Source organism: Chiloscyllium punctatum, chromosome 3 (genome assembly GCF_047496795.1).
Source record: "Chiloscyllium punctatum isolate Juve2018m chromosome 3, sChiPun1.3, whole genome shotgun sequence".
Taxonomy (NCBI): Eukaryota; Metazoa; Chordata; class Chondrichthyes; order Orectolobiformes; family Hemiscylliidae; genus Chiloscyllium; species Chiloscyllium punctatum.
In genome coordinates, this window is record NC_092741.1 from 29436092 (window position 1) to 29452691 (window position 16600).

The 16600-nt window shown below is 41.5% G+C and overlaps 1 protein-coding gene across 2 annotated transcripts in view; it reads right to left on the reverse strand.

Moving 5' to 3' along the window:
* Positions 1–16600, reverse strand: part of kif6 (kinesin family member 6) — a 567232-nt gene that overhangs the window by 274380 nt on the left and 276252 nt on the right. For both annotated transcript variants that reach the window (XM_072551042.1, XM_072551033.1), the window contains one exon: positions 16288–16503. In XM_072551042.1, the coding sequence (XP_072407143.1) occupies positions 16288–16503 (216 nt within the window). The remainder of the gene's footprint in view (positions 1–16287; positions 16504–16600) is intronic.

Consider the following 16600-nt stretch of genomic DNA (forward strand, 5'->3'; position numbering starts at 1 on the left):
CAGGAAAGGTGTTACCACTGTTCCACCATTAGAGATGTTTTCCAGAGATGGGTAGAATATGTAATTGAGGTCTCAAATACAGATCAGTTTGATGGTCCCTGGCATTTAGTGAACAGCTGAGCAACACTTTGAGAACTTACACTATGAGAAAGCTGTAAGTTTCATAGGGGTGGCCTCCCTGCGACAGCCTTGGGAGGCAACAGAGCCAGAGATTCGACCGCCCAAAACGAATTGTGGATAAAAAGACAGCTGACCTTAACCCTAGTGATTTTGCCCTGCTTCCTAGAGGCGGGACTCTCTGTGCTGGTAACATCAAGAGTATTCATATCATCTTGAATCGGCAGCGGGCTACTGTTAAAAGACCAATTTAGACACTGCTTATGGTAACAATGATGAGGGAGTCCCACTGTCAGCTTGTCTGATCTCAGGACTGACTTTTCAACTTGATTTTGGGATCTCAAAGCTCTAGCAAAATTCAGTCTAATGCATTTAGTTCAAGTAAAGTACATAAAATATGAAAGAGCAGATTTGGATTTCAAAATGATGCCAGAGAAAGAAAACCAAATTACTTACTATACATGTTGCATAGCCTGGACAATAGTTAAGGAAGGGGACCACATGGGGATCAGGCCCAGAGGTTTGCAGAAGGTGTGGAAGTCATAGTTTCGGGGCAAGGATAATGATGTATTAGGTCTGGGAGGTGTGGATGTCAGGAATGATTTGGGATTGAATCCAAGCCTATGATCCTAGTTGGGTATAGGAATTTGGGTAGTTCTGGAGTCAGTATTTTATTTTGGAGCATCAGTTTTACAGTTAGTTAGGTCTGAAGAGCAGGTTTTAATTCCTCTAACTATTCCTAGTTATTAAATAAGTCAGAATCGTTGAAGTCCCCAACTCTAATTTGGGATTAGGCTCTTTTTCTGAAAGTTTCAAATGCCAAGTAATTGCCAATCAGAACTTCCTGGGCACTTTCTGCAGACTCAGCTACAGCAGGATTTCCATGTGGTCCCGTCACATAACCTTTGTCTACGCTGCTGCCACAACTACCTTCCCACTGGAAAATCTGAGCCACAGTCATACCCTGGCTGTGTTTGGGCTAAAATCCTCAAACTCCCTCTGTCACCACATGGACTACAGCAGTTCATGGTGGTTCACCAGCAACTGCTCAAGGGTAATCAGGATGGACAATTATTGCTTTTTTTTTCAGGAATGCTCACACCCTCCGAAAACAAATTAAAATTGCTTGCTTACCTTTTTTTAAATGAAACTGATATAAGAGGATGCTTTTTTTGGAGATTTCTGGGAAGCAAACAGAACAGCTGTTCTCATTAAACTCTGTTAGAACTTGACTTAGAAACCAAATTCAACAAGTGCTGTAGATATCCTAAATGTAGGGGCTAACATAAGAATGAATCCAACTTAATGTGCACCAGACAGCAAGCATCTCTCATTCTGCATCTCACAGTAAAGCCACAAAGTATCAAATATGGAAGGATTTAATCCTTTGGCTTCCATTCGGAAGAAAGGCTATCAGAGGAAGGTCTATTGGAACAAATTGACCTGTTATTTGGAACAGCAATTTTGCACAGTGTGGTAGAAAAATCAGATTACCATCACTCAATGCCAGAACTATTCAGATCTACATATTCCTAGGCCTTGAACAAGTAAACAGAATGACTGTTCCGTGTACATCTTTTGCAGTAGTTTAAGAGTCAAAGCCAGAGGTGGTAGAGCTGAGGGGGGCTGAAAGAAATATATAAAAACAAATCTGTTTTCACAAAAGCAACAAACTTGGAAATTTCTATGCTTTGTCATCCATGGTTTTTAACCAATGCCATAGAAACTGATTAATATTATATTCTCAAAGAATTCTGTTTCTGAATAAATAGTAATAAATTATTATCTGGATGGCACGGTTGCTCAGTGGTTAGCACTGCTGCCTCACAGTGCCAGGGACCCGGGTTCAATTCCAGCCTCGGGTAACTGCCTGCACAGAGTTTGCACATTCTCCCTGTGTCTGTGTGGGTTCTCTCCCACAGTCCAAAGATGTGCAGGTCAGGTGAATTGGCCATACTAAAATGCCCATAGTGTTAGGGGAATGGGTCTGGGTGGGTTACTCTTCGGAGGTCGGTGTGGGCTTGCTGGGCAGAAGGAGGGAATCTAACCACATTCTCCTATTGCAGCAATGAGGAAATGCAAAATCATCAATCTTCTGACACTTGTCATATGTCCCTTAATTTGTATAGTACCGAAAATTTTATCAACTTTTGTCTTGAATGCAGTTAATTATTGACCATTCACAGATCTTAGGGGATCTATATTCAAGACAGTATAATTGTTCTAATGAAGAAGAAATTTCTCCTCATCCCTCTCCTAAATGATCAACTCCTGAAAATTGTGACACCATGTCTCCATGATTTTCCAATCAGAGAAACACATCTCAACACTGAGGGAGTGTGGGTATGTTCACTGAGCTGGCAAGTTGATTTGCAGACGTATTGTCCCCTTTCTAGGTGACATCCTCAGTGCTTTGGAACCTCCTGTGAAGCACTGCTGTATCGTGTCTTCTGGAATTTATTTGGTTTTGTTCCTGCTGCTTCCAGTTGCAGTGGTCGGTATACTGGGTACAGGTCAATGTGTTTATTGTTGAAGTCCACTGATGAGTGCCATGCCTCCAGGCATTCTTTGGCTGTCCTGTGTTTAGCTTGCGCTATTACTGTTGTGTTGTCCCAGTCGAATTTGTGGTCCTTGTCATCTGTGTGTACAGCTACCAGGGACAGCTGATCACAGTGTTTAGTGGCTAGTTGGTGTTTTTGGATGTGGATTGCTAGTCCTATATAATGTTTCATGCAGTCTTTGCATCGAATCTTGTAAACTACATTTGTCTTGCACATGATGGATATTGGGTTTTTTGTTCTGGTGAGTCGTTGCCTGACCATGACTGTTAGTTTATGGGTTCTCATGAATCCAAGTGGTCAGAGGAGTCCGACTGTTAGTTCTGAGACATTTTTTAAAATAAGGTAGTGGGGTTAGTGGGTTAGGTCATGGCATGTCTGCTAGGCATCTGTGGATCAAGTTGCGGGGATATCCGTTCTTGGCTAAGAAATGTTCATCTTCTTCTCTTCACCGGTTGGGAGTGCTGCAGTGTGTTGTAGCCCTTTTGAACAGGGTCTTAATGCAGCTTCTCTTGTGCATGTTTGGGTGGTTGCTGTTTTAGTTCAAGATCTTGTCTATGTGCATGGCTTTTCTGTACACTTTTGTTATGCGTTTACCGGTGTATTTTTTACCATCACATTCAGGAGTGGAAGTTGGTTGTTGGTTTCCTCCTCTTTCATAAATTTGATCCCTATGAGCATGGCGTTGAAAATCTGTTCTTGATCTCTGTTCTCTTAATTATTAAAAAAAGTGTTGTCCACATATCTGATACAGAGTTTGGGTCAGATTTGTGGGAGGGCTGTTTGTTCCAGTCGGTTTCTCGGTTAGGTTAACTTATGTAGTGGGGAGCATGTATGAGGCAATTGTCAAGGAAGAAACAGCAAGGCATCTAGATAGAAATAGTCCAATGGGTAGACACAGCAGGTCATGCTTAACTAATCTACGGGAATTTTCCAAAGACATTATGAGCACGATGGACAATGGGGATCCAGTAGATGTAGTGCATCTAGATTTCCAAAGGCATTCGACAAAGGTGCATCACAAAAGGCTGCTGAGTAAGATAAAGATGCAGGCATTATGAGCAATTAATTAGCATGGATAGAGGATTGGTTAACTAATAGGAAGCAAAAAGTGTTGATAAATGAGTGCTTTTCTAGTTGGCAATCAGTGACTAGTGGTGTGCCGCAGAGATTAGTATTGGGACTGTAATTATTCACAATTTACATTGATGATTTGGAGTTGGGGACCACATGGTGTAGTGTGTCAAAGTTTGCAGATGACACTAGGATGAGTGGCAGAGCAAAGTATGCAGAAGACTGTGAAACTTTGGATTGGGATATAGATAGTTTAAGTGAGTGAGCAAAGGTCTGGCCAATGGAGTACAATGTTAATAAATGTGAAGTCATCCATTTCAGCAGGAATAACAGTAAAAAGGACTATTACTTGAATGGTAAATCATTGCAGCATGCTGTTGTGCAAAGGGACCTGGGTGTCCTTCTGCATGAATCACATAAGGTTAGTCTGTAGATTGCGACAGGAAACTAAGAAGGCAAATGGAATTTTGACCTTCGTTGCTAAAGTGACTGAGTTGAAAAGCAGGGCAGTTATGTTGCAGTTGTATAGGGTGCTGGTAAGGCCACACCTGGTGTTTTGATCTCATTACTTGAGAAATGATGTACTGGCATTAGAAGAGGTGCAACAGCAGTTTACCAGGTTGAATCTGGAGTTGAGGGGGTTAGTTTATGAGAAGAGACTGAGTAGACTGGGTTATATTCACTAGAATTTAGAAGAATGATGGGGGATATTATAGAAGCATATACAATAATGAAGGGAATACATAAGAGAGATTTAGAGAGAATGTTTCCACTGGAGGGCGAAACTTGGACAAGAGGGCACAGGCTCAAAATTAGAGGGAGCAGATATAGGACTGAACTGAGATTCACCCAGAGGGTTGTGAATCTATGGAATTCCCTGCCGAGTGAAGTAGTTGAGGCTTCCTCAGTAATTGCTTTCAAAGCTAAGATAGATAATTTTTTTGAACAGTAAAGGAATTAAAGGTTATAGTGAGAGGGCAGGTAAGTGGAGCTGAGGCTACGAAAAGATTAACCATGATCTTATTGAATGGCGAAGCAGACTCGAAGGGTCGAAGGGCTCTTCCCCACCCCCACCACCCCTCTTTCTCCACCACCCCCCCCCCGCTTTCTCTCTTCCTTGGGATGCTCCAACAACATGGCATCAATGTGGATTTCACCAGTTTCCTTATTTCCCCTCCCCCCACCTTATCCCAGTTCCAACCTTCCAACTCGGCACCACTCTCATGACCTTCCTAACTGTATATCTTCCTTCCCACCTATCCACTCCATCCTACTTTCTGACCTATCACCATTACTCCCACCTCTGTCTACCTTTCGCCCTCTCAGCTACTTTCCCCCCAGCCCCACCCCCTCTCATTTATCTCTCCACCCTCTCGGCTCACAAGTCTCATTCCTGATGAAGGGCCCTTGCCCGAAATGTCAATTCTCCTGCTCCTCAGATGCTGCCTGACCTGCTGTGCTTTTCCAGGACCCCACTCTCGACTCTGATCTCCAGCATCTGCTGTCCTCACTTTTTCCTTGAAAGGCTAGATGGCCTACTCCTGCTCCTAGTTTTAATGTTCTTAGATAGAATCACTGTTTCTGCTATGAGTCCACAGATGGACAAGCCCATAGGTGTCCCATTGATCTGCTCATATACTGGTTGTTGAATATGAAGTGTGCTGTCAAGCACAGGTCTAGTAGTTTGAGCACACAGTCCTTGCTGATAGGTTCCTTGTCATGTCGGCTGTTCTGTTTGTCCAGGAGGTTAGCTATTGTCTCTCTGGCTAAGGTTTTGTCAATTGAGGTAAACAGTGCCGTTACACTGAATGAGACCACTGCTGCATTGTTGTCTATACTTATGTCCCAGAGATATGGTACTCATCCATGGACTCCATCAATAACACATTGACCTAGACCCAGTATACCGACCACTGCAATGAACAACATAACCGGCAGCTGGAAGGAACAAAAGAAATAGATTCCAGAAGACACAGTAGAGCAGGGCTTCGCAGGAGGCTCCATAGCACTGAGAACATCACCCAGAAAGAAGTGCAAATCAACTTTCCAGCTCGGCGAACATACCCACAACTATGGCAACCGACACCCAACCTACATTTCTTTACGCAAACTTCTCAACATTTTTACCCAGTCAATCCAACAGAAGAATCAGAGAAAGTCTTTCAGTTTTCATTAATAAACTAGGCCACTGTAATGTTGTTTACTCTCAAATTTTGCAGTATAACCGAAATTAATTGGACCACTCATAACTTGAGCCTGCTTATACTTTGTCTAGACTCCACAGGAGATCAGAAGTTTTGAGTTCAAATATCCAGCCTGTGTCTTTCGCTTCAATTAGCTATCGCTTTAGTTGAAGACCATTACTTAATTTTTCAGTCAACACCTGAAGAAACCTGTCTTGGTCAGGTTATACAGACACCTGAATTTTTTTGGCTACTGTGAAATTACATCTTTGATGTAATCCTTCTGAAGTAGGACAGGAGTTACACACCTTGGCAGTGTCCATAGCAAGATAAGCATCTTCTTCCATTATTCTGAAGACCAAAGTATCTCAAAACTGTCAGATGTACTGACACTTTGATTAAGTATTGTGCATGTTTCAGGACTAATTTGCTTTCCTTTTTAAATTTGGGAAGAATAATAATGAGACTCAATTTGAGACATACACTGATATGAAACTTTGAACTACACTCTATATCCATTCACATAACTCCAGAAAACTCATATGTTCTGTTCTTCCACAGAGATTGTAAACAAAAACAAGAGAACAGCTGGAGGTTTTGGCAAATATATATCTCATGATGTTTCAGCATACAACCATCGTAAATCAGTTACATGCAAATTTTGTCAGTAAAAGAATGTCATTTAAGATAAATTTTAGACCACAACCTATAAAGAAATTCCAAGACTATGTCTCACTAAAATTGCAACACCTATCTGTTTCTCCATAATGTGGGAGCCAATTCATTATTTGTCAGTGTTCGTGCAAAAGGGGAGAGTTGGGGATTTCAATCCACCATGTCTCTTCATAGCATGGTATAAAATATTTGTTCTAGAAACCAGCCTGTAATGTCACTATTATTAACATCAATTTTTAGTTCCAGTCCTTTCTGACCTTTTCAAAAAATTGTTCTAATGTTTTCCAGGTCTTGTGGAACGAATCCTGTCTCTTCCAAAGAATTATTATCTTGGATGAGTCCCATATGCCAGAAATCATTAAAGCTCTTGAATTTATGACTTGGCATTCCTTTCTAAAGAGACCCAAATTTCTTGCAACTAGCCTGTTCAAGCAATATCCGATCTGCACTTGACAATGTTGACACTGGGATTTGAAGGACTTCAGGTTCAACTGACACTCATTACAGCTTTGCAAATGCATTGAAAGATATTCAGTCAAATTTTGCCTTATTGTTTTCTTTTTAGATATTCCAATAATTTTTGACTTATTCATTTAACATAATGATCAGATAACTGTTGGCCATTTCTCCTTATTTAATGAATACCTGCATTATCCTGTTTGGGTTAAGCAGTAGAGATACAAACTTTAAGCACGTCCAAACACCAAGTTGGATGTTATCAGCTTGTAGATTTGAGATAATAAAGACTCAAATAATCTTTCCTTCAGTGGACTAAATAGGGATGAATAGTCTGGAGTGGCAACATAATGCACCAGACAGTCAATGATCCTCCAGTGCAGCCTTTTTAAGCCTTCAGGTGCAACATCCAGACAACAGTTCCCAAGCAGAAAATTCCCTTCAAGAGGGAAGGAAGGGCAAAGTTAAATAAAGTCAGAAAGACTATTATCCATGTTGGTTCAGAAACAAAATTGGCAAAGGGACTTGATTGTTCTTTTTCTGATCTTATGAATTGAATCATAAAAATAAGAGATCTATGAGAATATGGGGCTGTATAATGGATAATAAAAGTAAATGAAATAAAATAGCTGTAGTTATCAAATGCGCTACATGAGTTACCATCAGTCATACCACCAGACTAGGTTTCATGCTGAAAAAAATAGTTATTACAATAGCCACAGCATGGAGTGTATTTTTCAGAGAAAATCTTTTGCATATTGGGATCAAAGATTGGAATCTCTAAGGCACAATCAGGGTGGCAAAGGTCCGATTAAACTACAGATTTATTTGAACCAAAAGATCAAAGTTGCAGTAGGGAAACAGGGATCTGAAGGACACAACATTTTGTGCCTTTTTCATTTTGACACTGCTATAATTCTGCTCCATACACCATAAATTCGGGTGCATGGGGGGTAAAAGCATGAAAGGATTTTTCTATGACCAACAAAGTTGGGACAGGGAGAAAACATGGTGTAACTTTGGCAACAATGAACTCTGTAGTCAGAATCCGTAGATGACCTCAAAGGTGCGTGTGCTGCTGAGGACCCATGATTCCACATTCAGAGCAGATGACGAGGCAGTTTTAACAGCAGCAAGGACCAAACTGACCCAGGCCATCCAAGAGGCAAAGTGTGCACGCGCACAGATAATACTTTCAGGACAGCGACAGAGCATGATGGCATCCAGGCCATCACCAACCACAGAACAGCATCGCCTGCTTGTGCTGGTGATGCCTCCCTCCCAGATGAGTTGAACAACTTCTACGCATAGTGTGAAGGTCAAAATGACATAGCAGTGAGGAAATTCACACCCCGTCCCAATGACTGGGTGCTGTGCCTTACCACATGATGTGGGGAAACCAGGCAATAGCCCTGGGAGAGTACACAGAGGATGCTCTGACATACTGGCGGATGTTCTCATGGACATCTTCAACACCTCCCTGAGCTGCGCCATAGTTCCAACGTGCTTGAAGACCACTACCATCATCCCCGTGCCAAAGAAGTCTTCAGCATCCTATCTCAATGTCTACTGCTCCACTGCACTAACACTCATCATCACAAAGTGTTTTGAAAGGCTTCTGATGAGGCATATTAACACTCTGCTCCCCCCCCCCCCGCCCCCCACCCCCCCCTTACTGGACACCCTACAGTTTGTGTATCATCCCAATCATTCAACAGATGATGCAAATTCCACCGCCCTCCATCTGACTCTTACCCACCTGGACAAGAAGGACACCTATATCAGATTACTGTTCATAGAATACATCTCTACATTTAACATGATCATTCCTCAGCACCTGATTGGAAAGCTGGGACTGCTGGACCTAAATACCTTCCTCTGTAACTGGATCCTGGACTTCCTGACTGGGAGACCGCAGACAGTCTAGATTGGGAATAGTATCTGCATCACATCACACTGAGCCACGGGGGCCCCCCCCCCCAGGGGTTTGTGCTCAGTCCACTGCTGTTCACCCTGCTGGCATATGACTGTGCAGCGATGCACAGCTCGAATCACATCATCAAGTTTGATGATGACATGACTGTAGTGAGTCTCAACAGCAAGTATGATGGGTCAGCATACGAAGAGGAGGTGCAGCGGCTAATGGATTGGTACAAAGCCAACAACTTGCCTCTGAACGTGGATAAAATGAAAGAGATGACTGTTGACTTCAGGAGGGCATGGAGCGACTACACTCTGCTGGACATCGATGGCTCTCCCATGGATATCGTGAAGAGGAACAAATTTCTTGGCATCCGCCTGCAGAGAATCTCACCTGGTCCCTCATGACCAGCTCCTTAGCCAAGAAGGCCCAGCAGTGTCTCTACTTTCTGCATAGATTGAGGAAAGTTCACCTCCCAATCCCCATCCTCACCACATTCTACAGAGGATTCAATAAGAGTACCCTGAGCTACTGCATTACTGCCAGTTCGGGAATTGCACTGTCTCGGAATGTAAGACCTTACAACAGATAGTAAGAACAGCTGAAAAGATCATCGGGGTCTCTCTCCCCTCCATTATAGACATTGACACCACACGCTGCATCCAAAAGGCTAAGAGCATTATGGAAGACCCCACATACCCCTCACTCAAACTCTTCTCCTGGCCTTGCTCCTGATTTACAGCAGCCGCAGTTAGACAATAGACAATAGACAATAGACAATAGATGCAGGAGTAGGCCATTCTGCCCTTCGAGCCTGCACCGCCATTCAATATGATCATGGCTGATCATTCCTAATTAGTATCCTGTTCCAGCCTTATCTCCATACCCCTTGACTCCACTATCTTTAAGAGCTCTATCCAATTCTTTCTTAAAAGAATCCAGAGACTGGGCCTCCACTGCCCTCTGGGGCAGAGCATTCCACACAGCTACCACTCTCTGTGTGAAGTAGTTTCTCCTCATCTCTGTCCTAAATGGTCTACCCCGTATTTTTAAGTTGTGTCCTCTGGTTCGGCACTCCCCCATCAACGGAAATATGTTCCCTCCTGCCAGAGTGTCCAGTCCTTTCATAAGCCTATACGTTTCAATCAGATCCCCTCTCAGTCTTCTAAACTCAAGGGTATACAAGCCCAGTCGCTTCAGTCTTTCCGTGTAAGGCAATCCTGCCATTCCAGGAATTGACCTCGTGAACCTACGCTGCACTCCCTCAATAGCCAGAATGTCTTTCCTCAAATTTGGAGACCAGAACTGTACACAGTACTCCAGGTGTGGTCTCACCAGGGCCCTGTACAGCTGCAGAAGCACCTCTTTGCTTCTATACTCAATCCCTCTTGTTATGAAGGCCAGCATGCTATTAGCCTTCTTCACGACCTGCTGTACCTGCATGCTTGCCTTCATTGACTGGTGGACAAGAACACCCAGATCTCTCTGAACAGCCCCTTTACCTAATTTGATACCATTGAGGTAGTAATCTGCCTTCCTGTTCTTGCCACCAAAGTGGATAACCAGACATTTATCCACATTAAACTGCATCTGCCATGCATCTGCCCACTCACCTAACTTGTCCAGGTCACCCTGTAATCCCCTAACATCCTCATCACATTTCACCCTACCACCTAGCTTTGTGTCATCAGCAAATTTGCTAATGTTATTGCTGATACCATCTTCTATATCATTTACATATATTGTAAAAAGCTGCGGTCCCAGCACGGATCCCTAATTAGTATCCTAGTTCTTTCAGTTTTGACACCATCAGCTTGATAAATTGTCAGGATCTTTCTACCGTAATCAGTTTGTATAGTTTTGGATTACTTTGGTTAGACCCTCGGCATGTGACTCTTATACCTATCAGGTAAGAAAAAAAAGTCAAAACAACTAAGGATGCTGTAAATCAGGAGCAAGGGCAGGGGGTTGCTGGGATAGCTCAGGGATCTGGCCACATCTGTGAAGAAAAATCAGTTAATGTTTCGGATCCAGTGACCCTTCCTCTGGTTTTCCCTCACTGATGCTGCTGGATGTTTCCAGTAGCTTCTGTTTTTGTTCCATGTTATTCCAGTCATTTGGTTTGTCTCCAGCACCATGTCATTTTTACTTTTTTGTAACTATCTATCTGCCTCATTTAATCAGATTATAGGTCGTCCCTTCAGTTGTTATTTAGTTCTTGGCACTTCACTCCACTGTCTAACACTCTTGATCATCTGCAGCAACCTATTATTTGACAGTCCACTCACACCATTTGTAAGGTATTTTGATCTCTCTGCCATTGCTCTCCTTCCCATAAATTCTGCGTTCTGTGTGCTTCCCTCTCACTTCATCTGACAAAGGGGCTATCCTCCTAAAGTTTATGGTTTCAAATAAACCTATTGGACTATAACCTGGTGTCATGAGGTGATTTCTGACTTTGTGCAACCCAGTTCAATACCGGAACCTCCACATCATATTTAGTTACGGACTTAGCTTGAAAAGGCAATCACAACAGGATGTTAAAAACTTTAAATTGGCCAAATTACTTTTCACAGTTAGTATTTTGATATATTTGGGTTGCTAACTTGTTCTCCACATATGCACTCAGCAATAAAAGAGCACAACTGGGAGGTGCCAAATGCCTGAGTTGGCTATCTGCTGAAACTGTTTCACGTACCTAGGAACATCATCACTTACAAGTTCTTCTCTAACTGGCATGCTATCCTGACTTGAAACTACATCACTGTTTCTTCACTGCTGCTGGATCAAAATCCATTTTGTGTGTGCTGCAGTAGTTCAAGAAAACAATGCACAACATTTCTCCAGGGCAATTACTCATGGGCATAAATGTTGGTTTTGCCAGTGATGTACACACAAAATTTAAAAAATTTTGTTTAGCTTCCAATATGCAACCTTATTGAGAATGCAGTCAATTTCATGCAAGAAAAATGCACAATCGAAATTTTTTCCAATCAAGTAGTGATGCCTACTTTGTAAAAATGAGGCCTCCAATTTTTTAGAAAGCTGAACAAAGCAGATGATGCAACTTCTTCTGCAATTTATTTTCTCCCCTTTCTAAATGGCATCATTCCATAGTGTGTAGCAGCTTGACTGAGCAGACTGTGCACAGATCCAGCTCACAGAATTTTAATAATGTTGCTTTAATAGACATCTGCTCGGTGGTGATAGAAATGTTCCTGGCTGATGAACATTACAATTTATTTTTTCTCCCCTGTGACTTTTTCAGCTTGGAAGTGACCAGGAGGTGAACAAATTGCTCAAATGACACACTATTCCTTTTTACAATGAAATTTCTTACTTCTCCACATTCTCAAGCTTCTAGTTAGCATTTAAGTTTATTTTTACTTGTTATTTCAGCATCCTTTCAATTTTTTTTCCAATTGATCTTTTCCCTAATATATATTTCCTTTTGAAATAAGAATTAAAAGAAAACATCTGCACATCCCAGAGAAAAAGGAAGGGAACTGAAAGTTAATCATGAGAACAGAACTTGAGTATGACTAAAATACACAGTTTTCCAAAGATTTTCATCTTGCACACATCATAACTATTATCAAGAATACCAATTCAAGGAGAAAACTACCATTGATATTGCATGGGAGGAAAATGCTGATTAGTTGGCAAAATGATTCTGATTGATGCATTGCTAGAGGGAATGTAACAATTAATGTTAATTGACAGTTAACAGGCAGGCTTTGTTAAAATTTAACAAAACAGGTTAACTCAGATTGGCAGGGTACTACCCTGATAAATAAAACAGCGAATGGCTGCCACTTATTCTGTTGAATTAAAACAGGCACAGTGTGTGTACATTATTTTTGTCTACAAAGAACAAACTGTCTGTTAATGCAAATAGCTTCCAGTAAAAGCGAATATGTTTTATTATGAGCCCGAGTGATAATCCTAAATTGGATGTAATTCTTTGCACATTCAGGATTATCCAACAAATGTTTTTCAAATATGAAATCACATATAAAGTTGGACACTAAGTTTTGCAAATGGTGACTCATTGAGGACAGTCCGTACTTTGCCTGTTGCAAACAACCAATGGATCTGCTGCTTGATAGAATCCGCCATGAGTCTTTTGGATGTACATTAACAATTCAGGGCATTTCAATCCAAGCCGCTGTCTCATGGAGCTCACTTCATTCTTCCCTACCCAAGTTCACTTTGGCCTGTTACTTTTAAACATTTCTTTAGAGCATTCAGGTCATAGAGTCACAGAGCTGTATAGCAGAAAACAGACCATTTGGTCCAACTCGTCCATGCCGACCAGACATCCCAATCTGCCCTAGTCCCATTTGCCAGCATTTGGCCCAGATCCCTCTAAGCCCTTCCCATTCATAGACCCATTCAGATGCCTTTTAAATGTTGTAAGTGAATTCACTTCCACTACTTCCTCATTCCATACACGCAGCACTCCCTGCGTAAGAAAGTTACCCCTCAGGACGTTTTAAAATCTTTCCTCTCTCACCTTAAACCAATGTCCTCTAGTTTTGGACACCCTAGCCTAGGAAAAAGACCTCGGCTACTCACTCTATCCATTCCCCTCAAGATTTTACTAATCGCTATAACGTCACCCTTCGGCCTCCAACACTCCAGGGAAAAAATAACCCGCCTCCTCCCTATAGATCAAACCCTCCAATCCCGGTAACATCCTTGTACATCTTTTGTGAACCCCCATAAGAATCAGAGAGTCAAAAGAGATATACAGCATGGAAACAAACCCTTCGGTTCAACTTCTCCATGCCAGCCAGATATCCTAAATCAATCTAGCTCCATTTGTCAGAACTTGGTCCACATCCTTCTAATCCATTCCTATTCATACACCCATCCATATGCCTTTTAAATGTTGTAATTGTACCAGCCTCCACCACTTCCTCTGGCAGCTCATTCAATCACACTCCACCCTCTGCATGAAAAAGTTGCCCTTAAGACTCCTTTTAAATCTTTCCCCTGTCACCTTAAACCTATGCCCTCAATTTTTGGACTCCTGACCCTGGGGAAAAATACTTTGTCTATTTACCCTATCCATGCCCCTTATGATTTTATAAACCATTATAAGGTCACCCCTCAGCCTCCGATGTTCCAGGAAAAATAGCTCCAGTCTATTCAGCCTTTCCCTATAGCTCAAATTCTCCAACACTGGCAACACCCTTGTATGTTTTTTTCTGAACTTTTTCAAGTTTCACAACATCTTTCCTTTAGCAGGGAGACTAAAACTGCATGCGGTATTCCAAAAATGGCCGAACCAATGTTCTGTATAACCGCAACATGACCTCCCAACTCTTATACTCAATGCTCTGACCAGTAAAGGAAAGCACACTAAACAACTTCTTCACTGTCCTATCTACCTGCAACACTACTTTCAAAGAGCTATGAACCTGCACTTCAAGATCTCTTCATTCAGCAACACTACCTAGCATCTTACCATTAAATGTAATGGTTCTGCTCTGATTTGCCTTTCCAAAATGCAACACCTCACATTTATCCAAATTTAACTCCATCTGCCACTCCTTGGCCCATTGGCCCATCTGTTCAAGATCCTGTTGTGCTCTGAGGTAACCTTTTTCGCTGTCCACTACATTTCCAATTTTGGAGTCTTCTGCAAACGTACTAACCAACACTCCTATATTCACATCCAAACCATTTACATAAATGATGAAAAGCAGTGTACCCAGCACCAATCCTTGTAGTTAGTCCCAGGCCTCCAGTCAGAAAAGCAACCCTCCATCAGCACCCTCTGTTTTCTACCTTCGAGCCAGTTCTGTACCTAAATAGCTAATTCTCCCTCTATACTGCATGATCTAACCTTGATAACCAGTCTACCATGAGGAACTTCATTGAACTCCTTAATGAAGTCCATACAGATCACATCTACCTCTTTGCCCTCATCAATCCTCTTTGTTACTTCTTCAAAATACTCAGTCAAGTTCATGAGACACGCACAATGCTATGTTTACTATCCCTAATCAGTCTTTGGCTTTCCAAATACATGTAAATCCTGTCCGTCAGGATTCCCTCCGATAACTTGCTCACCACCGATGTCAGGTTCACTGTCATTTCCTTACCACCTTTCTTCAGTGGTGGCACCACGTTAGCCAACCTCCAGTCTTCAGGCATCTAGCTGTGGATATCTATGATACAATATCTCAGCAAGAGGCCCAGTAATTTCTTTCCTAGGTTCCCACAGGGTTCTAGGCTACACCTAGTCAAGTCCCGGGGATTTGTCCACCTTTATGTATTTTAAGATGTCCAGCACATCGCCCTTTGTAATATGGACATTTTTCAAAATGTTGCTATTTATTTCCCCACATTCTCTATTTTCAAATCATTCTCCACAATAAACATTGATGCAAAATACTCCTTCAGTATTCCCCCCATCTCTTGTGTTTTCACACATAGGTAGCATTGCTAATCTTTAAGGGGCGCTATTCTCTCCCTAGTTATCCTTTTGTCTTTAATGCATTTGTAGAATCCCTTTGGATTCTCCTTAACCCTATTAAGTTTAACAACATCCTTTATATAGGATTAATGAAAGAACTCAACTGGGTAGATGTACAGAATATCTTTTCACTTGCGAAAGGAGTGTAAAACTAGTGGTTATAAATATCATTGTCAATAATAAATTACAGGTCCAGAAGAAACTTTTATTGCTAGAGGTTGAAATGTGGAACACACTTTCACATTGAGTACTGAGGAACGCACTCTCACAGTGAGTGCTGAGTGATTAGCACAGGAGAACCTAGGCAAGTGATAAAGTAAGCAAGAAAAGAATATAATATGATATGGTTAGATGAAAATGGTTGGGAGGTGGTTTATGTAGGCAGTTTCTGCGCTGCACATATGACATATGAGAAAGTATTTCACTGTATCCAGATTTGACTTAAAATGTCAAATCAGACTCTCCCTATAATTGTAATATTTCCAGCTTTCTAATGAGCATGAGAACCTTAAAGAAGATCATCAGAAATATGCTCTGACATCCTGTTTTAAGTGAGTATACAATCAGAAAAAGCAATCAAAAGCAAGCACCATAAAGAAAGTCAGTCTGATCATTCCACTCACTGGAATGAGTGTCATTGCATTAAAAATGTTGGCTCATTAGCAATGTCATAAGTGGTCAATCATCAATTAGATACCAACAGTAATTTTTTTATGTTAGCTGCAATGGAACTTCAGAAAAATGAATTTCAAAATGTAGCTCTTGCTCAATTTCCAGTAAATGATTAAAATTGCCAGTGAATGTTAAGATACTTACCCATTCTCCTGCAACTGAAGGTAGACTCAGACCCTGAGGTGCTTATGTTACTAGAAAATCCTGATTCAGAAAGCTGTCTTGATCCATGACTTGAGTTTAATTCTTTTGAAGATTGGGCACTAGAGGGAGTTACTTTCCCACATTTCACTGAATTTATTTGATTGATGGCATCTTGTGCTCGCTTCTTCTCTTTCTTTAGCATATTCACAAGAATATCTAAAATTCAAGGAAATTCAAGGAAATAAACAGTGAAAAGAGGCTTTGCTATACCATAATGAATGAGGAATTTACATTAATAACTCTGCATATGTTT